Source organism: Astyanax mexicanus, chromosome 1, assembly GCF_023375975.1.
Source record: "Astyanax mexicanus isolate ESR-SI-001 chromosome 1, AstMex3_surface, whole genome shotgun sequence".
In the NCBI taxonomy this organism is placed as follows: domain Eukaryota; kingdom Metazoa; phylum Chordata; class Actinopteri; order Characiformes; family Acestrorhamphidae; genus Astyanax; species Astyanax mexicanus.
In genome coordinates, this window is record NC_064408.1 from 24473413 (window position 1) to 24497407 (window position 23995).

At 36.3% G+C, this 23995-nt stretch overlaps 2 protein-coding genes across 7 annotated transcripts in view; one reads left to right on the forward strand and one right to left on the reverse strand.

Annotated features, from left to right (window-relative positions):
• The first annotated feature begins 325 nt into the window (after positions 1-325).
• Positions 326-14123, forward strand: zgc:63972 (protein CutA homolog). The gene is made up of 6 exons (XM_007258101.4): positions 326-770; positions 3388-3536; positions 8053-8112; positions 9228-9273; positions 9465-9514; positions 10268-14123. The coding sequence occupies exons 1-6, from the start codon at positions 666-668 to the stop codon at positions 10368-10370; spliced, it is 513 nt and encodes a 170-aa protein (XP_007258163.3). The 5' UTR covers positions 326-665; the 3' UTR covers positions 10371-14123.
• A 1582-nt stretch (positions 14124-15705) lies between these two features.
• The window catches only part of garnl3 (GTPase activating Rap/RanGAP domain like 3), a 103521-nt gene continuing 95231 nt past the window's right edge, over positions 15706-23995 (reverse strand). For all 6 annotated transcript variants that reach the window (XM_007258103.4, XM_007258102.4, XM_007258106.4 and 3 more), the window contains 2 exons: positions 18112-18229; positions 15706-17778 (listed from right to left, as the gene is read on the reverse strand). In XM_007258103.4, coding sequence (XP_007258165.3) covers positions 17628-17778; positions 18112-18229 — 269 coding nt within the window. In that variant the 3' untranslated portion in view covers positions 15706-17627. The remainder of the gene's footprint in view (positions 17779-18111; positions 18230-23995) is intronic.

Sequence of the window (23995 nt, forward strand, 5' to 3'; positions counted from 1 at the left end):
ATGAGACCTTTAACCCCATTGAGAATCTTTGGGATGTGCTTTGTGCAGCGGTCAAACACTCCCAGCATCAATTCAAGATATTGGTGGAAAATGAATACAACACTGGATTGAAATAAATCTTGTGACATTGCAGAAGCTTATCAAAACAAAATATTAGAGTGTGTGACCTTTTATTTTGGCCAGGCAGTGTATTTTGGACACAACATTTGGGCTGCTTATTTCTCTAGTTGTCTCCTAAATACAGTTCAGCGTTTTGGCTGTTTGCAACCCCCCACAGCAGCGGCAGCAGCAGAAGCCTCCTCCTGAAGAGCAGCACTTTAGTTTATTACTGAAATCCTCTTACAGCGCGCCGCCGCTGATTGGACGCTGGGTCAGCCGGACACGAGCCGCGCCAGTCAGCGGTAACCTGCTGCTGCTGCTGGCCCTCATCCTGCCCTCTCCCAAACCGGTCAGACCCGCCGGAGCCCCGCGGACACGGGCAGCGGGCTGTAAACACGAGGCAGCAGCAGCAGCCATGGTTTTAAGTGTCCTGATAGAGGAGGTGAAGCTACAGGCTGCGGAGCTGATGGAAGGAGCGGAGTGAACAGCAGCAGCAGTATCAGCATCAGCAGTAACATTAGCAGGGCTGTGATAGTGTGAGGAAGTGATCTAAGGGTGATTTCAGGATGAAAGTGACTGAGGACAACAAGCTGGACTGGTCCTCTCAGCGCTGTCAGAGCGACACCATGTCTAAGAGCCTGTCCAAATCGCGACTTATGCTGATTTTGGGGGTAAGTCCTGTTTTATACCCCGGGCGGGGTCGTAGCCTGTGCTTATATCCTGTGCTTATATCCACTTCGCATTGGAACTGTCCGGTCCACCTTAAAGGGTGGAGGCGCTGGAATGTACCTGCTGCTGTATTTAAGGTGGACCGGACAGTTGGACGAGTTCTCAGTCTCGGTTTCGTGCTGTGGTAAAGTTGGTTTGTTGTTCGGTGGTTGGTTGTTCGTTTGCTAAAAATGTTCCAGATTTTTCTCAGTTTCCCCTGAATAAAACAGCCTAAAAATAGTTCAAACTAAATTCTCCCCTTATTGGGGACCAGACAAACATTTATAATCGAGTACATATATGTATAAACGAGTTCTAACCATTTTTATTTGGAAATAACTGACACTTAATTAAAAAAAGAGCCGTTATGCTAAGCTAACTGTTAGCTAGTTTGAATTAGCTACCATACAGCTAAATTAACTAACGTTAACTAACAGTTAGCTTAGCTGAGGGTAAAATCCATACACTTTACACTTTAAAAACTGGACAAGTTTATTAGTTATCTATAACTTACATATACACTCACTGCCTGGCCAAAAAAGTCACACACTCTAATATTTCATTGAAACCCCTTTGGCTTTGATTACAGCAAACATTTACTTAACTGTGGCTTTGTTTTGATAAGCTTCTGCAGTGTCACAAGATTTATTTCAATCCAGTGTTGCGTTAATCTTTCTCCAAGATCTTGCATTGATGATTAAAGAGTCTGACCGCTGGTGAACAATGTGTGAAAATGATGATTTCATGCTCCCTGAATTTCTCTTTCACAATTCCAGCCCCAAGGATCCTGACATTGTCATCTTGTAATATGTCCATGTCACCAGGAAAGAAAAAAATCCATTGATGGAATAACCTGGTCTATATTCAGTGTATTTTGGTAGTCAGCTGACCTCATTCTTTCATCACATACTGTTGCTGAATCTAGACCTGACCAACTGCAGCATCAACCCCACATCATTTACTCAGTTAAATCCAGGTGGCGACTTTATTTCTGTCCAGGCAGTGTATGTGAACAATGCTGCATAAATGCCAGTTGAAAATTTATGTATTTTAATATAATGTAAATATATTAAAGAAGCTTAGTTGGGACGTTTCACTCGAGTTCTCTTGAGTCTCTACACGTATCATCTTTCATACTAGGCTAGATAGAAATGGTATATATTTAGGCTTCTCATCCAGCCACAATCAAATCCTCTGTAACTGGATGGAGCGATTTATCTGGATTATTTTTATTTTTCTTAGAAGCTGAAATGAAAACAGGCTGAAATAAAATAGGAGAAATTTGTGTATTTTTAAAATGTAAGTAGAAGAATGTTCAGATAACTGTGAAAATTTAAGGAGTAGATGTAAAAAGTCTTCTGAAAAATAAATACCTACTCCAGTAAAGTGTAGATCATCAACATTTCTGCTTAATATTACTATGTTGCACTTTCAGACTTGTGGCATATAGCTGCTTTCCATTCATCTTTAGCTATACTCCCAAACGTGTAGCGAATATACTCAGTATTTGCCTTTAGACATTAGCTGTGCCCACAAAACTATATGTTAGCAACTTAATAGTATGGAGTCATTGGTTAACATTATTTTTACTCACAAACGTTTTAATCCAATCACAAGTTTTCCTTTTATACGCATTTATACAGATAAATCCATACACAGCAGCTCTTAAAATGATCAGTTAAAATTATTTAAATAGTATTTTTGTAAAACAAATTTAAACAATATGCATGTTTTACCTATTGGCCATCAGAGAATGATCAAAGAATGGTGTCCTATCCTACCACAGTGAGCTTCCTTAAATGTCTCATTGTTCTTGATTACATATTTTAGTTCCTACATAACAGCTCAGATTTTCATTTGTAAACAGACACCATTTACAATAATTATCACTAATGCTATTGTGGATCAAGGAATATTAAATGCTTCTACTACTTCAGAAATGGAATGACATTACTTTGATACTTTGAATGATAATGACTTTAATTTCTACAAAGTATAAAAGCTGATTGGTTGTGTATAAAAATGATTAATTACAATTCGTTTTGGTATGCAAAACCCAAATGTAATGCATACAAGGAAGAAGCCCTGTAAATGCTAAGGGCCTTTATAGGATATTTTAATTACTTTTTAGTAGTTACTGAATAGCTGATAATAGTTACTCAATAGGAATTCTGGGGTCAAATGAGTTAATCGCATTTGTGTACTGACAATAATGCTCTGTTAGTAGTTTTTCTCACTGCATGTCAGAATGCTATTGTTTGCAGAAGAATGTATGAGGCTTAAATTCCAAACAGTTGACTGCATAGTGACAATCTCTGTGGCTTGGTCGTCTACCAAATAGCTGATGTGAAATTCTTTGTAAATTGAAAGTTCAGCAAAATAGGATGTTGTGGCTTGTTGCAATAGTTGCTTAGTGAACCTTGCAGCATGCAAGAGACTAACAGTTGGTTGTAGTGACAGATCTGCTCCCTATTTATGGAATCTCAAATCTGTCTCATCAGAGTAAAGAGTCACAGATTTGAGTTTATTGATATTTTCTAATCATTTAACTGCTCATGTATTTGGTATATTATTCCTTAGACGATGGTGCTGACTGCCACACTGTACCCCGTGCTGAGGATGCTGGGCATCCAGATTTACGCTGCCCTAAGTGGAACTTACGTGGCTGGACACCACTCCATGTTGCTTATCAACTGTCCCACTGAACAGACAGCTAAAGATATTGGAAGGTACAAACACACATAACACACACACAATGAGACTGAAAAACGAGGCTAAAATCATGTAGAGAGAACTAGACACTAGTCTGGCAAAATGTCAGTTTAAATTGCCTGTGAGCTCAAAAACACTTCTTCACAGTGAATCTGGAGATATAGCATATTTTTCACATTATAAGGCGCATGAACGCCAACGTACGTCTATTTTCTGGTCTATTTTCACACATAAGCCGCACCGGATTATAAGAGCATTATACAACACTAGTCTGGAAAGGGGGTGTCGCCTTCTTTTCCTTCTAATTCAGCAGGTTTCTCTGCTGGATGGAGGGACCTGTAAAACTAAGCTAAGTTAAGTAAACAAAACTGAAAAAATAAACATTTCTATTTAAGTCTAACAAGCGCTTCTATTAAAGTCTTATCTACACAGATTTCTGTTCTAAAAAAAATTTTATTTTAGTGAGTAAAGCACTTCCGTTTATTTAAAGTAAGCTTAGATTTGCAGATTTTCACTAAGGCTTGCTGCAGTTAGTGGCTAATGCCACCAACAGTGCTACACTAAGGAACCCTGAGTGATGTGGTAAGCCAGGGCGATATCACGTGTAGCTTGTTTTAACACGGTAAAACAGACTACAGGCCAATATTATTCAACTCTGAACTGCAAGCAGCAGCCTCTGAATGACGAGAGAGCTAGCACAGTTAGCGGGTAATGTTAATACTGTTCCAGCAGTGCTAGCCAGGGTTTGCAGCAGGCTACAGGCCGATAATACTTACCTCTGAACGGCAAAATAGCTAGCGTGGTTAGCAGCTGATGCTAATACTGCTCCGGTCTCGAGTCTCGGTGCTGGAGAGTTAAACTGAAACTCCTGTTTAACACTGTACTAGCGGAGTGGCTTTACTGCTCCTTACAACCTAACTGGTAAAATTCATACATAACACACACTAGATTTTAAAGCAACTGACGATTTTTGGAAAAATTAAAGGACTTCAAGTGCGCATTATAGTGTGAAAAATACGGTATTTGTCTGGTAGTAATGAACATTCACAGGTGGGTGATTCTCACGAAATCAGACTAATGAGGTGGCATTAAGGAGTGTGATGAACAGGTAAATGCTATCAATTTGGGAAACACTGGTTTATAAACATCTCATCAAAGGCTATATTGGAAGTGATTAAAAGTAGACATTGTGATATTTAAATTATGTATTTTTTATAATTTAGTGTGAAATTCTCAGTACCGCAACGCGTCCATTGCTGAATCTCGGCTCTTCAATTACACAATTTTAATATTTAAAATAAATAAATAATAAAAAACTTAAATGTATCTCATAAAGTAAATTGTTACAGTCAATAAAAATGTATTACTTGGAATTCATTGGTAAAAGAAAAGAAAATATTTAGAAAAATAACTTTGGTCAGAACCAATGTTCTCAGCCTCCGCAACAATTTTCAAGCACCATTTAAGACCACAAGGAACAGAAAAAAAACAGCCATTTTGAGAGGGGGGACACCTTTTAGTATGACACCCAAGATGGCTACCAGGTAAGCACCTAATTTTATACCTCTCCAGATAAATGTTAAAAACTTGGTTGTCAGCGAGCATACACAACTTTTTGTTTCTCATTACCGAAACAGCTAGTTTTTAATGTTTAAAAAATGAAAATGTTATTGTGTTTTGGGAATTTTTAAGGTTTTTAAAGTCTAAATACAAAAAGCTAGCAAAAGTTTAGCCAGGCATCATGGTGGCCCCACAGAGATCAAAGAAGGTTAAGGTCCCTCATACTCCGCAACAGCCTTCTCATACACCGCAACAATTTAAGGCCTGTTGCGGTAGAGAGATTCACTGTTGCGGTAAAGAGAAATTAATGTTTTAAGTGACATGAACTTATATATATATATATATATATATATTGTTTCATAAAAAAGCCTTTATTTACTTATAATAAACAATATATAAAACAATACATGATGCAATTTCAGATAAAAAACAGATTTATGTAGCAGGGCAGTGGCACCCATATAACTTCCGCATAAGATATAAAAATAATATATAAAAATAATAATAATAATATATATATATATAATTTTCATATATATAATATATACATTTCATGAAACAACTTTTATTGTTATAAACTGTTAATAAAGGTTGTTTCATGAAATTTATTTTTATAAACTTTTATTGTTATAAACTGTTTATATGTATATATATATATATATATATATATATATATATATATATATATATATATATATATACACATTTTATGAAACAACCTTTATTAACAGTTTATAACAATAAAAGTTGTTTCATGAAATGTATATATTATATATATGAAATTTATATATATACACACATATATACATTTCATTAAACAACTTTCTTTAATTTTATCTTTAATTTTAATTTAGTTGCACATTGATGTTTACATTTTTCATGAGATTAATGCTTAATACAAAGATGTTTAATGAGATGTTGAATTGCTTGTTTCATACTTAAATATTTAATTTCAATTTAGTTGTACATTGATGTTTATATCTGTCATGAAATTAATACTTAATAAAAAAGTTGTTTTATGAGATGTTGAATTACTTATTTTGTATTTAAACATTCCATTTCAATTTAGTTATACAGTGATGTTTAAAGTTTTAAGGAATTTATGTCTAATGAGGTATGTTGAAATTTGTTTTATTAAAATACACAGTTCAAAATAGGATATTTTCACAGCTTGAGTCTTACTGAGAATAATTTTCAACAGCAAATACCACATTTTGTTCAATATTACTACTCCATACAAAACTCAAGAAGTACATCATTAGAATTTGTTATTTATTCACAGCATTCACACTCTGTGTTTGTTGTGTAAAGTGTTATTGTTAATTAAGTAGGAATCCTTGTAATGACTCTCTTTACCGAAACATTGACTCTCTTTACCGAAACACCATTCTCTTTACCGCAACACATATTTATTTACTAATTATTTTACTGTTATAAAACAAATTCTAGTTTATAATGGTATTTGGATAAATTGTATTTCTTCATAGGTCATCTGTACTAAATAAGAAATTATACATGTAATTTTTCAGTTAAATATCCTGAAAAGACAGGACATGAATCATGAAATCTGTTGCGGTAATGAGACAAATCATAAAATAAAAAAAAATGGGAAACTTATAAATATAATATTTTCTGGGTTATATACACATATGAGCACAACTGTTAATAATATCTATTTAAAAAGTAACAAATGTGTAACTTTTAAACCATATCTGTTCTGTGTTATCATGTTGCGGTACTGAGAATGTGTGTGCTCTGACTGACTAAAATGGTGCAAAATATACAGAAAAAAATTATAAAATTAAAAAAAAAAAGTATTTCTAAAAAGTTCAGACCCTAGTCTTGCATAACAAAAAGAAATTTTATATTTAAATGCCTTTTGAAATTTTTCAAGTGTGAACCCTTTTAAATCTGTTTTTCGTGAGAATCACCCAGGTGCTGTCACTGTGAGAATAGAGCAAGGATTGTTATGCAATGTCACAGTCAACAGAGGAATGTATTATAAATGTATGATGAATGCATCAGTGGTACATTTTTTCATGATAAGCTTCACTGTTTTATCTACAGAGATGTGCAGACATGAGGTGTTAACCCTTGTGTGGTGTTCATATTTTTTTACTCGTTTACTTTGTTACTTGTATTTAATTCAGCAAAATTAAGCAATTTAACATTAGAATGCTTTACACATGCTTTCTTCACCTAAATTGCAAGCAATATAAACAGCTTACATGGTTGATATTTGCCCTTTAGCTTTCTTATGTTACATTTCTTTCAAAAAGTGCTACTCTTTTTTTTATTAGTTTTTTAATAAAATGTAAAAGAAAATGAATTAAACTCAAGATATGAGTAGAACATTTGTTTAGTTTCAAATTTACAAATGAAGCAATGTTTATTAGCCCTTGGCCAAATATACTGTATGTAATATAAATGTGTGTGTGGGGGGTGTACAGTGTGTGTTTATCGAAAATGTGTTTTGATATATGTTTTTCACAAAAAATGAGCCAATGCCGATGAGTTTGAGTTACAAAAAATATATTTTTAGTATCATTTAATGAAAAATGAAAACGGGTCCCACAGACCCGAACACCACACAAGGGTTAAAGAGATGAATTTGTGTTTTGTGCGAAGTGTCTTTCCTTTACAGTTTCTGTAGTTAGTGAACTATGATGAGGTATGGTACTGTTTAAGGTACTGCAGTTTGTGGGTGACCTGCTCTGAACTTTAATTTTAAAGCTCCCAGATGTTCAGGTCAGACATCACATGAGATAATCAGATTATCCCCAGGATCACAGTTTGTGACAAAAAGTAATTTTTTGGTAAAAAAACTGAACGACTGAACTGTTTTTGTTCCTGTTGTCTGGCTTTTTTGTTTGTACAGAACCATGCATGGTAGCATTTGCTATATATACCAAGAAAACCTGAACCAGGATCATGCATAACATCTTGTGATCCCTCTCTCTTCCTCTGTCTTAGACATATCATGGAGAAAAGGATGGCAGCATGTGTGAATATTCTTCCCCGCACTTCCACCATGTGAGAACAGTGACTTTGACCTTTCACTCGTAAGCCCTCACTCAGGCAGGCATGCCGTCAGTTTGTCAGGACACAGTGAGAGTGAACTTCAGACGATAAACAGCTGAGACTGGTGTTTACATTAATGGAAGTTTCCCCAAGGCCAGTACTGCAGTAGGAAAACCTGTTAAGTATTAACTACTAATCCGCTGGCTTTTAGAGAACAGCATCTGCACAGGGCTTTTCATAGAGCTTTTCATACATGGCCAGGACTTTAAGCTGTAGTTCTGTCATCAGAGTTTTAATGTAGTGTAAGAAACTACCTTCTGAAACTACAAGCTGACCTATATATAACAAGCTGGAAGATTGTCAACTGATATCATATTTCACATTTCTTCTGTAGTTTCAGACAGACAGTCATTGAGGCAATGCAATTTAAGTTAATTCAAGTGAAAAACTAATAAAATATAACATGATATGGCAATATGCACTTGCACTACATCTGTTACAGCTTAATAAATCCATTTCAAAGACCAGGGTCAACACAAGCTCAGGACAAACAAGAAAATTAAGTGATTCCAGTGTTCTTGATGTTTTTTACACCAAAACCTGTTATTTAGGTTCACCCTGTATTTTGGGTTTGTACTAAAGACATGAAAACAATGTGTTCTGCACCTGAAACTTCCAAAAATGCTTACTTATTAACTCTCAACTAAATAGAACAAGCACTACCGTGCTTAACATGTACTGTTACATGCACACCAGTAGTCAAACCAAGATGACATTGTGTAAACAGTACAACTCGATTGGTCTTAATGGACTATGTGGTTTATTATACCACAGTTAGTTCCAACCCTTTGATGTGATTGGCTGAGAGGCGTACTATGAGTGCCATTATCAGTCGGTAATGCACTGCAACCAGAGCTCTCTATGTACACTTACAAGCCAACTTTTTTTTGGAACTTTTTTAATTGGCAGAGTTTTTATAATCAAACAGATCGAATTTATAACCAAACAAGGCACAGCAGTGCCAATATTACATGTCATAGCACAAACCTCGAGTGTATCATTGCTTAATTAACATGCATTAGCAATCAATACTCAATTTTATGAGTGATGAAAACATTTTTTGTCAGGTACTACTGGAAAGGACAGATTCAAGATGCTTCAGAAATTCTTCTGGTTTGTACTGCTTTGTTTATAAAAAAAATTGTTCATTTATTTGAATCGTTGCTTAATAGTCATTTTGTTGTCAGTAAACTGTATTTAAAAACACAAAAACTCATGTAAAACAATAAAACATTAAATGTTTTCATTCAAAGAATGTTGCTTAGGATGAAGTATAATGTGTAAAACTTGTGCTTCTGTTCTAGTTGGTGAGGACCAGAACATCGCTAATTCAGAAACTCACTGAATATGTAATGTAAGTAGATGTCAGTTCCACGTCATTAAAAACTATACAGCTCTGGAAAAAAATTAAGAGACCACCTTAGTTTCTGAATCAGTTTCTCTGATTTTGCTATTTATAGGTTTATATTATAGGGAACATGTTTTATTCTATAAACTACAGACAACATTTCTCCCAAATAAAATATTGTCATTTAGAGCATTTGTTTGCAGAAAATGAGAAATGGCTGAAATAACAAAAAAGACACAGAGCTTTCAGACCCCAAATAATGCAAAGAAAATAAGCTTATATTCTTAAAGTTTTAAGAGTTCAGAAATCAATATTTGGTGGAATAACCCTGCTTTTTAATTACAGTTTTCATGCATATTGGCATGTTCTCCTCCACCAGTCTTACACACTGCTTTTGGTTTAATGGTTTGTGATCATCTATATTTCTCCTGATTTTATTGCAGAGGTTTTCAGTTTGGTAAAATCAAAGAAACTCATCCTTTTTAAGTGGCCTCTTATTTCTTCAACAGCTGTATGTATGCACCAATCAGCCATATCATTAATACCACCCTTATGTTTCTACACTCATTTTCTATTTTCTCAGCTCTATTGAACAGTTTGTGGGTTGTTCTCAGCACTACAGTGACACTGATATTCTGGTGGTGTATTAGGTGTTGTAATGGATTAGACACAGTGTAGAAACAAGGAGTGTAGAAAGAGGTTTGTGAGTATATATGTAAATACACCAGTTATTTAATGTCTGTCTGTGTGCCTCTCTAGAGCTTTGCATCCATACGAAATTCCAGAAATCATCAGTTTTCCAATTGAAGATGGAAGTATGTCGTATTTGAAATGGATGGATGATGCAATTCCTGATGTATGACCAGTCCATGTCCTGTGAAGCTGATGCTCTCCAGTTAGTATTTGTTTATGGACCATACAGGTATTCTGGACCAACCACAAAGCATGAACCAAAAAGAAACCGACATTACCCGACATTATAGGTCTGGTGGGATTAAGCAGCGTACTAAACCAGATTGCAACTGAAATCTAAAGGCTAGTCCTGCATGCTTGCTTAGGCAAACTAACTCTGGGATTAGAAGGTTTGATGTTGTATCTCCTTAAATATTATTTTTATATAAAATGGGACAAATACAACCAAACCAAAACAACCTCAAGTCAATTTTTTGATATATTTTTACAACTAGTAGAAATGTTTGAATTTCGTTCAAGGGATTATCTTGAAAATAGGATCTGCTTTTGGTTTGCTGCTGACTCTGTAACCAGCTTGATTTATGCCATGCCAAACAAGGACTTAGCACATGGGCTACAGACTACAACACTGTGTTATGGTGAGAAAACAAACAAGAACATATAAAAGGTTGGAGTAATGAGTGTGTAAAACACTGGAAATGTACACACTGGCACTAGATAACAGGCACAGTTGAATGCATGACACTGCACTGGGACCATGGTCATGCCAACCTTGACTGCTTATCTTTCTTTAACTGCTGAATGGTTGAATGCTAATATTGGCTGCACGTAAATTATACATGGTTACTGTTTCAGATGATTGTTTAGACAGGCAGGTGGTAAAAATTTTGCTGCAGGTCTTAAATGAGTCTTCATTCATGGTGACATAATAGGTAGTGAGAAAGGCTCCCTCTACACCTGGTATTAACATGTGTCCTGTGAGGTCTGATCATAAATGGACAGCAAAAAGTTCAGCTACAAACAGGGTACAGTGAGACTTGAGGATGCATTTTAATTACTCTAATTACTCAAACCACTCAAATCTGAAGGTGGTCAGAGAGGCGTATATGAGCAGAGAAGTGTCTCACATTACTGTCTTTGCAAAAAACGTGTGTAATAACTGCAAGACTACACCATCCACGTCCATGTGGGTTAGCTGAGCACACTACAATAACAAGCCAATGGATACAGGCGATACTGGTGGCTGGAGTGCAGGTGAAACATGAGGGCACTATAAACTACCATAATACATAATGATTTATAGACCGTTTCAGAGGAATATTCATGAGCGTAGGAAGTGACGTAGCTGTTCCTAGGACACTTCCGTTTAGCGGTAAACAGCGTTCAAAACAGTGGGCGTAACTTTTTAATTTAACATGAATGCAAACTTTACCTAATCTGAGAGTCACAAACATTGAAAATCAGGTCAAATTGTTCTTTAAACAAGTGAACTATGGAGAACAAAAAATTACGTAAGTATAAATAAATACACATATAAATGTAAAAATATATAAATAAATAAATGAATAAATAAATTGATGTTAAAATAAATAAATATATAAATAAATGCACATATAAATGAATAAATAAATAAATATATAAATAAATAAATACATGCACAAATAATTGTATAGGTAAACTAATTAATTAATAAATACACTTCTTATTTATATATTTATTTATATGCATTTATTTATGGCAACATTTATTTATTTATTCATTTATTTATTTCAACATTTATTTATGTCATTTTTGGTCCTCCATAGTGCTTTTGTTTTTCACACTGCTAACCTGCCGTGCAGTTACAGTGTCCGCTCACAACTTCTCCCTCCTTCTTATCTATAAATCCTGCAGAGTACGTGTTGGATAGCGTTTGACTTGCTCCAACCTCACCATACACTATAGTGATGCTTCTCTGCTACAGGAACAAATATTCCCAACTTTTCCACTGAGAAAGTAATTATATGCGCCGAAACTGTGGAGCGCTTTCACTGCCTCCGTTTCAACAATCTAGTGATTCACATCTGGGTAGATCACATTTGACAAGTGTTTTAAATCAGAGGAAAAAAAAATCCCTCTTAAATCCTTATCAAAAGGATCAGGAAAAGAGGTTTGATCACTTTTTACTAATTTCTGACCATATGTTTGCTCTGTTTTCGGGAAATATGCACTCTCATTTTGACAGCTGTATACTTGAAAATAGCGCCACCGGAAGCGTCGAAGGAACAGACATGCACAGTAGCTTTGTTATTGTTTTCCTCATTGAAACAGTCTATAGTAAATATCACTGCATACTACACAAGCTAAGTTTATACCAAAATATCTATGACATGTGATCCTAGATCCCAGAAACTACAAAAAAAAAAATCCAAGCAGTGAAAAAAGTAATGACAGTATATTGCCAAAAGTCACTCACACATCTAAATCATTAAATACGGGTATTTAAATCACTTTTGTCACAAGTGAATAAACCCAAGCAGCTAGGCATACAGGAAACGAATGCCTCTCACACAAAAATCAGAGGTCGCCAACTTTCTGCAGAGTCAGTTGCTACAGACCGCCAAACTTTATGTGGTCTTCAGATTAGCTCAAGAACCTTTAAGCATAGAGAATAGTTTCATGGAATAGTTTTCCATGGCTGAGCAGCTCCATCAAAGCCTCAAATCACCAAACGCAATGCAGCTGAGCAGATATTTTTGGCAATGTTGTGTACATAATAACTAATACATAATAACTAACAGTGTCACTGATATTTCCAATGTCCAGGAGCAGGACTAGCTCTATTTCTGCCAGGTTAGCTATTTATAAGAGCGATGAGATAAGTTTCCCCAACAGCTTTGGGCACAGCCTTAGCACTTAGTCAAAGCACCACATTTCCTCCAATTAAGACACAATTCAAACACAACAGCATTGAGAGCCACTGGACGCCATTATTTTCCCATATTTCCGCATGTAGATAATTTTAAACAACTTTAACGCTTAGAGATTACTTAATTATAAGCACAGTGCTAATGATGAGGTTGTGTCCAAATTCACTTGTGTTTTCGACCCCCACTCACTAAACTAAATAGTCTCACCCCATATTGCACAAAACTGATGAGGGAGTCAGGAGCCATTTTAGTCATTAGTAATTTATATAGAAAACACATGAATATAGAGGAATAGTGAGAGGTAATGAGAAAAGTTTTTAGTTCAGTTCAGGTCTTCTCTTCTCTTTGTGAATATGATGCGAGACATCCGATCACAAACGCTCACAGAAGAAGCCTTTAAACTGCCACTTGATCAACTTGAACAACTTCGCATTTTGGCAATCATTTGTGATCGAATCACCCGTGGCACATGTTAATGCCAGGTATGAACACAGCCAGAAACAAGTTTTGTACAGTCTTGCCAATGTTTAAACAGCTGTTAAGTTTTACATTGAACATGATGCCTGGATCACAAAAGCAATCTAACAGCTAGAATAAGGCATCTTACTTATTTAAATATCTTAAATAGATTTGCATTTTGCAGTGGTTATTGACTGTACAGTACCCTGTACAGTAACTGTAACTTAAACAATTAAACACTTATTATTCAAATCATATGCTGAAAAATAAACTGTTATTTATTTCTGACTGACACTGTTTTGTCCTAGAACTACTAAAAATGCCTCAGAAGTATCTATAAGAATTCACATTTTCTAGCTATGTATGATCCTTCACTTTCCTCTTTTTCTTTCGGCTTTTCCCTTTTCAGGGGTTGCCACAGCGAGTCATCTTACAATCTTTTACACTTTTTTCTTTTAGTTTTTGTCAACTGTGCTATAATAATGATAAGTGGCAACACTGGGCAATACAATCCAATGAACAGACAAGATTAATAAACTCATAAATAAAAAACATTCTGCCAGGTGTACCTTATGTTAAAACAATCATTAGAAAGGCTCAGGGCCTTTCACACATAGTAATCCAGACCAAGTCTGAACTAAGGTGCATGTGTTTGTTTCATTTAATTAATTTGGTTTGGTTAGTTTTGGTTTCACACTGCAGTTTAGTGAATGGACTAATTTATATTCATTACATTCTGTCATCATCACCTACATGGGCATCACTCTGTGACATTCTTTCATTTGCTGGATTTTGTCATTATATCAAGTTTTTTGAGTTTAAACACCTTTCCAGGTGTTGTGCCGAATTCTGGCTGACAGAATCCCACTCCACTCCAGTGAACACACGTCATGCCGCAGAAAGAGCATAACAGATTCTTTTTGTAAATTCCTGTTAATTCTGTTTTAAGTTGGGGTTAATCTACAGTAACAGCAGTGTAGCATGCATGCCTAAGAAGGGGAATTGGATTTTTAAAAACGTCTAGCTCTGACGCTGCACTAGAAAACATTCCTCACACCAAATCAATAAGCTTGGACTGTTAACACGAGGCAGATTCATCCATGAATTTAAGCTGTTAGTGTTTAATTATCCGCTTTTGGTGAACCTGTGCTCTCTGCTGCAGCCTTAACATTTTGTTTTTAACTGACAGAAACTGGAATCAGAAGTCTTTCCGCAAATCAGTACAGAGTCAACAAAATACATACAGCAAATGACCTTTAAATTAATAGTAATTTTTAAATTAATAATTTTAGCAGAACTCTAAATTAATATTTGTATATAATTTTTTAATTTCTGCAGAATTAGATTAGGAAGAGTTTCATGCTGTGTTTCTGTCAAGAACCTGTTTTTTAAGCACAGTCTGCATATTTGCAAAAAAGGTTTAAGATCAGAACTGTGGGAATGCCATTCCAAAAGCTGCTTTATTCATTCTATAGTCTCATTTAATTGTGGAATTTTGAGGTAGTAAAATAGGTCTAAAGCATGATGCTACCTACCATTGCAATGTTTAACAGTTGGTTCACCTTTTGGTCATTGTGGCCAAACCACTCAATATTTGGCTCATCAGACCATAACATTTACCTTTATGAAAGACAGAAGTTTTTTCTGTGTCTGTGGTCAGGTGTAAATTTTGAAGTGCTGAAAAGTATTAGGTAAAACGTAGTTTGTGTGTGTGTGTGTGTGTGTGTGGCTTTCTCATGCAGCCCCAGGCTGTTCTTTATTTTCGTGAACCTGGCCTTATAAGCAGACAATAGAAATGCCTATGTGGGGAAGTGGCTTTGTGTATGTAGGGATTTAGCACAATCCAATCATAATGCGGCCTCAGATGCAGTGACTTCAGTACATTGAAGTTCAACAGCATGGGAGCAGGTCTATTGCTGTTTTTCAGGCTCAGCAGCTGCTGTTAAACTGGTAGCCATTACAACAGACTTAAAGATAAAATAGTATATGATATAAAAATCAGCTGAAAATTACCAATTCAAAATCCATGCAAAATCATTGGAAAAGTCTTTTGCCAAAGACTTTTGGCATATCAGTATATATATAACTTATATAAAAAGCAAATCCTGAAATCTTGCATGACACAATGTACACTGCTGAAATTTCATAAATATTTATTTCATATCAATGAACAATATGAACTACAGCAGTGGTCAACAGCACTTGATCAAATAAAAGCTATAATAATAATAATAATATAATAATATTTTAGTTTGAGGCCACATCTGAAACACAAACATTTACAAGTAGTACTTGGCATTAAAAACAATGGCGATACAATATTTTAAGACACTTGGTGTTTTTTTTTTTTTGTTTGTTTTGTTTTGTTGTTTTTTTTTATAATTTTTTTGTTTCATTTCAATATCACAGAATTTCAGCAACAGTCTAAACAGTTAATATTGATTAAGATACAAAACCACTGCGAAAACAGTTTAGGAGCGAGTGAATCGTGTGAACGGGAGGCAAAGAGAACGAAGTGCTTTTAAAAAAAAGTAAAGATTTTACACATCATCCGTCAGTCTCCAGCTCCACCGCAACTCCTTTCAAAGAGCAATAATAAAATAAATAACATTTAAAACTTTAATTTGCAAAAATAGTCCCATGTTTTTCCCTTTTTTTAGTCAGGCTGCTACTAGTGTTGAGTAGTGTGGGTAAAACATACAAAGAGAGTCAGAAAGGGTAGGTGAGGGGGAGAGGAGCAGGGCAGGGGGGCATGCATTTAGCTTAGCAGAAACTGAACCACAACATGGCACCAAGTTATCCAAGACTGATGCCTGTATTCTCCCTCTGTTATATTTACTGTCTCTGACTCTTACTTCACTGACCTTAACTAGACTCTCTTTCTTTTACCTGATATTACAGAATCTAATCTGCTCTGTGTTTATTTCTGATAGTTTTGCTCCCAGTGTCTAAAATGTCTATGATTTGTGAACGTATTAAATCCTAATTCTAACATTTTAGTATAGAAAATCCCTTTTAGTTTGTAATGGGACTCAAGGGAGGCATGCAGGTGTTCCAGAGCCCTTTTTTCATAGGCAAAAGCATTTTTTAAAGAGTGCACTTATAGTGTTAAGCTGAACATTGTGAGGCAAAGCGCATGTGCTAATAATGAAACAAAGTTTAGAGCTTTTTGTGTCAGTTGCTTCTAGGTGTAGCTGTTTGCCTCATGGAAAATGTAGTCTGTGGCCAATCTGATTCACTGCAGTTGCTAGGAGTTGTAGGAAAAAAATGGCACTTGTGGGAGACTTCTGCCCTGTTTGCCAAAGGGTAGAGTATAACATTAAACTCACCTGTATATTTAATTATTAAATATTTATAGATAGGACATTTATATATTTATTTGTGTGTGTATGTGTGTACATGAGTGTGTGTGCAAACTGTATGTAAGTTCACAGGTGCAGCTACAGCCTGAGATGCACAAGTTCATTTTTTATAATTTTTCACTATTACAATGTGCAACTGACAGATATAGAAGACACTCAAATCACAACGTTAGTTAAAATAGATATTTTGTTGTGATTTAGGTGCTTCAGTATTACATTCAGGCTTGGTTTATTAATGCCTTACCTTGACCTAGAGTCTTGGGTCAATCCTATGACCTGAAATTCTGACTTTTGTTTTCCATGGCTACATTATCATTAGGTGTGTCCTGTAAAGCTTCATGTGTTCAAAACCTGATCTAGGACCTGTGCCTTTGCGGCCCACTCCATTCCAAAGACGGCGCTCGTCCGTGTTGCTCGATTCGTCCAGCGGTTTAAAATGATCACTGTCCGTAAGTCTCACTAAACAAGACGCACACGCATTTTATCCTTCATCACACTGATTAATGTAAACTCACTCAGGTGCAAAGCTTTGGGGGTCCATTTCTACACCACACACTGAGTAAGTAAGCGGACTAAGGACAAATACAAGAGTTCAAATAAGAAAACAAAAACAATATTTAAAAAACAAACTAACAAACAAAAGGACCGCAGGTGGTGCAGAGGAGGAGCTACAAGAGGTACACTGTGGGATTGTCATCACTTCAGGTCCAGGATGTCCTCCTCGAAGGAAGTCGAGAGCGTTAAAGTACTGGCCACGGGTGGGCTGCCTTCACGAAGTTCCTGCTCTGAGCCAGAGGAGCAGTGCCGCTGTATGTCAATGTCACCGTCAACACACTCCAGCCCCACTCTGATTGGAAGATTACACATATCTCATTGTAATTTTGGTTGAACATTGAACAATGTTTGAATAAAACAAGCTAAATATTATATATATATATATATATATATATATATATATATATATATAGCTGCTGCATCTGTATGCAATAACTGTGTGCAATACATTTTAATTTAAGTGTGTTTTAATTATTAAAAACATGTAAAACAAGCTGAAATTATTTTCCATAGTTTGTGGGCATATTCTACTTTGTATTGTACAGTTGCAGTTGAAACATACTTTAACTCTCCTCTTTGTCAGATAAGATGTATGTATATTATATTCCTGTCTGCACCAACTTACTGCTCAGTGCTGGCAGATCCTGCAGGTCTCCTTTTCTCTTCTTCCTTTGTTTTCTTGCTCATTTTCCTTTGTTTGACTGAGCTGCTATCTGCCTTACTGCTGGGCTCTTCAGTTAAGCCTGAAACAAGCACAGACAGGCACAGCAAGTCACTAGGGATGCACAATGATATCGGAATTATATCGGACAATATTTAAAATCGGTACTTGCTGATGTATTTATTGTATGCCCCAGTACTACAATTGGCTGACACAGTGGCTGTGCTACTTTAAATCCATTGACCTAAACTGTTTGTTTATTTGTAATAGTTTTAATATATCTATTGTTTTATTTTACCTGTTAATTTAATAAAATATGGTTTAATTTCCTACATTTCCTTCGGGATAAATAATAAAAAATCTCATCAAACTTCAACCTTAATATTTCCTCAGATGATGTAAAATATTAGTGAAGATCTGTTTATATAAGTGACTACAACAGGCTTTGTAGTTCATTTTATTATGTATGTAACATTCAGCCTGCGATGGATTGGCGGCCTGTCCAGGGTGTATCCTGCCTTCCGCCCGATGCCGGCTGAGATAGACACCGCCACCCCCCACCACCCCCCATCGACCCTTAACGGATAAAGCAGTTGACGGTGAGTGAGTGAGTGAGTGTAACATTCAGCCAATAGGAGTGTATAGTTATATCAAAATTGACCACTGGGAGGCAGTGCTGAGCCTTTATTCTGGTGTGCTGGTGAACAGGTTGTGCTAGGTTTCTATGGAGTTAAATCAGTGTCACCAGAACCTGAAACAAAAAAACATGATTCTTGAAAATAAAGAGTGTGTAATCTGGTGTTCTTGAAAAATTTACCTTCAAATATTTAGATATTTAAAATTCAGGTATTGACATTTCAGATAAGGACTGTTTTAAAAAATTCAGGTACAAAATTTTTAAGTAAAAAAAAAATCATGTAGCAAAAAAATAATTCAGGGATTAAAAATTCAGGTTGTAAAAATTCAGGTTATAAAAATTCAGGTCGAAAAAATTCAGGTTATAAAAATTCAGGTTGTAAAAATTCAGGTAAAAAAAATTCAGGTCGAAAAATTTCAGGGAAACATCCGGGGTACACAGAATGACCAATCAAGCGCAGAGCTAATCGAGCTCACAGCGGCCAATCACAACACAGCTCTGAAGCCTGTGGGAGCTGCGTCTTTTTTCACCTGTGGAGAAGCTCCGTGGCAGCTGCTTGGAGAACACAGCTCCTACAGTCGTAAGTAAACTATAACTTGTTTACTCGTCCTCACGTTCGTAAAAACTCTTAAAACTAGTGTTTATTGTTGAAATGGTTGTGTGTTCATGATTGGAAGTGGCTCAGAGCGCGAAATTACGTTAGGTTAGGAGAGGAGAGGGTCAAGTTAGCTAAGTTTAGCTTAGTTAAACCTAATTTAGCTTACTTTAGCCTAGTTTAGCTTACTTTAGCTTAGTTAAGCCTAGTTTATCTTAGTTTGGGTTAGTTTAGGTGAAGTGATGTGAGGCAAGGTGAGGTTACGTTATTTGAGTCTAGTTTAGCCCAGTTTAGGTGAGGTGTCTTATGTGTTGTTAGGTAGCTGGCATTGAGACTGGGTGACTGGATGAAAATAAACAGTGAGTAAATTAGCTATTTAATAGATATGTAGAGCGTCCTCTTATCTCTGTGGTTTATTATTTTAGTTAGTTAGATATCTTGTGTATGTAACTATTGAGGTTCGTACACCATGCTATTGCCAGATTCCCCATTTAACAGACTGGCGTTGGCTAGCTGTTATATTTATAAATGTGTATATAAATATCTAATTACCTTTCCTGGACTTTCTGGCTGTCAATTCATGTCAGTGCAGTTTAATCAGTTTAGATGTATTTGGCATCCAAATACATGTTGATTACCAATATCTAATGTAACATTATCATTAATGTTGAATTATTTATTTTTTGCTTTATTTTGTCTAACATACATTCTGTTGTGTCTTGTTTTTTAGGTTGTGACCGTGCGAAGTACTGCATATTACCAAAACTAGGGGAAATGTGCTGTTAAAAAATGTGTTAACTGGTTTGTATGTGTTTATTAGCATATATATATATATATATATATATATATATATATATATATATATATATATATATATATATATATATATATATATATAACACACACACACACACACACATACATATACATATACATATATATATATATATATATATATAATGTGTGTGTGTATGTAAGCCACTCTATGGCTACTTTGTGTGATCCTCTTTCTACACAGTATTATATGTATATTTGTTTGAGATACCACATGTAGAATGTTTTAATATTGGAGAATGATTTATTTTATGATTTTATTTTTCCACCAGCTAATGTTCTGTATGTTTTGTAAACTCCTACACTTCATAGAATAAACATGTTTTCTAAAAAGACTTGTACTTAAGTCTAGTTATTTTAGTTATCTAGACTAGTTATCTTAGGTCAAGAAAACAAGAGTTTTACCCCTGAATGTCACAGCTGTAGGGGATAATTATCAAGATCTACTGCATGGCAATAGGTTTTTATTTCATTAACAAGTAAAAAAGCTTATTTTAGAGTATGTCAAAATCCTTGAGTAGACAAAGACTAATTGTTTGCTAAATGTATTACATTACTAAAGCAAATTATTCACAATACAAAAAGTAAACATATTTATTGACCTAAATATACTCATTCTTTTCAGGACAGTTTCCATCTGTTTTTATGTGCTGTGATTTATAATGACAAAGATTGAAATAATATTGTGTTCTAAACATAGAACTTTGCAGTTTGAAATGGAGACAATGAAAAAGAACCATTAAACAAGGTTAGTTGAAGGGTTTACACATTTATTTACATAAAATAAAAGTACAATGTCTATCACATTTGGCTTAAGTGGTCAAATACACAAAATGTCAGTGTATAGATATATAAAACGTAAGTGATTGTATAAAAGTATTAATTATCCAATTTCAGGTAGTTGGTGTTACTAGTCTCTCAGTTAGTGAAATGGGGATCAGCTGAGTGCAGTATAAAGACACCTGTCTGAAAGCTCTCATCACTGAACTCCATATAATTAATTGTGAGATTACTGGGACAAACTACCTGGACCTGAATTAGCTCAGTCACTTTTTAGGACGTCAATATACACTGCTCAAAAAAATAAAGGGAACACTCAAATAACATAATTTAACTCCAAGTAAATCAAACTTCTGTGAAATTAAACTGTCCACTTAGGAAGCAACACTGATTGACAATCAATTTCACCTGCTGTTGTGCAAATGGAATAGACAACAGGTGGAAATTATTGGCAATTAGCAAGACACACTCAATAAAGGAGTGGTTCTGCAGGTGGGGACCACAGACCACTTCTCAGAACCTATGCTGTCTGGCTGATGTTTTGGTCAGTTTTGAATGTTGGTGGTGCTTTCACACTCGTGGTAGCATGAGACGGACTCTACAACCCACACAAGTGGCTCAGGTAGTGCAGCTCATCCAGGATGGCACATCAATGCGAGCTGTGGCAAGAAGGTTTGCTGTGTCTGTCAGCGTAGTGTCCAGAGGCTGGAGGCGCTACCAGGAGACAGGCCAGTACACCAGGAGACGTAGAGGAGGCCGTAGGAGGGCAACAACCCAGCAGCAGGACCGCTACCTCCGCCTTTGTGCAACAAGGAACAGGAGGAGCACTGCCAGAGCCCTGCAAAATGACCTCCAGCAGGCCACAAATGTGCATGTGTCTGCACAAACGGTTAGAAACCGACTCCATGAGGATGGTATGAGGGCCCGACGTCCACAGATGGGGGTTGTGCTCACAGCCCAACACCGTGCAGGACGCTTGGCATTTGCCAGAGAACACCAGGATTGGCAAATTCGCCACTGGCGCCTTGTGCTCTTCACAGATGAAAGCAGGTTCACACTGAGCACATGACAGACGTGACAGAGTCTGGAGATGCCGTGGAGAGCGGTCTGCTGCCTGCAACATCCTTCAGCATGACCGGTTTGGCAGTGGGTCAGTAATGGTGTGGGGTGGCATTTCTTTGGAGGGCCGCACAGCCCTCCATGTGCTCACCAGAGGTAGCCTGACTGCCATTAGGTACCGAGATGAGATCCTCAGACCCCTTGTGAGACCATATGCTGGTGCGGTTGGCCCTGGGTTCCTCCTAATGCAGGACAATGCTAGACCTCATGTGGCTGGAGTGTGTCAGCAGTTCCTGCAAGATGAAGGCATTGAAGCTATGGACTGGCCCGCCCGTTCCCCAGACCTGAATCCGATTGAGCACATCTGGGACATCATGTCTCGCTCCATCCACCAATGTCACGTTGCACCACAGACTGTCCAGGAGTTGGCGGATGCTTTAGTCCAGGTCTGGGAGGAGATCCCTCAGGAGACCATCCGCCACCTCATCAGGAGCATGCCCAGGCGTTGTACGGAGGTCATACAGGCACGTGGAGGCCACACACAATACTGAGCCTCATTTTGACTTGTTTTAAGGACATTACATTAAAGTTGGATCAGCCTGTAGTGTGTTTTTTCACTTTAATTTTGTGTATGGCTCCAAATCCAAGCCTCCATTGGTTAATAAATTTGATTTCCATTGATGATTTTTGTGTGATTTTGTTGTCAGCACATTCAACTTTGTACAGAACAAAGTATTCAATGAGAATATTTCATTCATTCAGATCTAGGATGTGTTATTTGAGTGTTCCCTTTATTTTTTTGAGCAGTGTATATGCAATTTAATGTTTACATAATGGGCAAAGGAACTCCTCTTCTTCAGGTGGGTTTCCTACACAGGAATGATGGAAGCACTTGTCGCATCCATTGCAGGCAATAACGAATGAAAAAAAAAATCAAATACAGTGGTATGAAAGCTTTTGAGCACCCCTGATATTTTTCATGATTTTCTTTTATAAATCATTGGTTGTTGGGATCAGCAATTTCAGTTAAATATATCATATAGCAGACAAACACAGTGATATTTGAGAAGTAAAATTAAGTTTATTTTTTACAGAAAGTGTGTAATTATTCCTTAAACAAAAATAGGCAGATGGATACCTTTGGGCACCCTTGTTGTATTGATTTTAATATATTTAGCACTAATTATTGGAACACAAAATTAGTTTGGTAAGCTCATTGACCCTTGACCTACATACACAAGTGAATCTAATTATCAGAAAGGGTTCATGTAGCCAATTGCAAGTTTTTCGTCCTCTTTACATCTTCTCTGAAGAGTGGCAACATGGCAGCCTCAAAACACAACTATAAAATGAATTGAAAACAAAGATTTTTCATGTTTTTGGGGAAGGATGCAAAAAGCTCAGATTTCAGCTGTCAGTTTCCACTGTGAGAAACATAGTGAGGAAAGGGAAGACCACAGGCACAGTTTGGAGCAGAGACGAAGGATGGCGAGAACAGTCATAGTCAACCCACAGACCAGCTCCAAAGACCTATATCATCATCTTACTGAAGATGGAGTCACTGTGCATCTTCAAACCATTTAGCACACTTTGCACAAGTAGAGGCTGTATGAGAGAGAAATGCAGAAGAAGCCTTTTCTGTGCACACGCCACAGTCGCTTGAGGTATGCTAAAGCAGATTTGGACAGCCAGTTTAATTTTAGCATACGGTGCTGTGGGCTGATGAAACTAAAACTGAGTTATTTAAACATCAGTGACGGTGTGCATGGTGGGGAAGAGGGAAAAAAATTAACATTTGCCAGTTCCATCATACTGCGGGGCTGTATGGTGAGTGCAGGTACTGGGAATATTTTTAAAGACAACGACTCTAAAACACTAAACTCTGATCAAAATCTACTTAAGAATTCATGCAGAGGAACAAGTATGACATTCTGGAATGATCA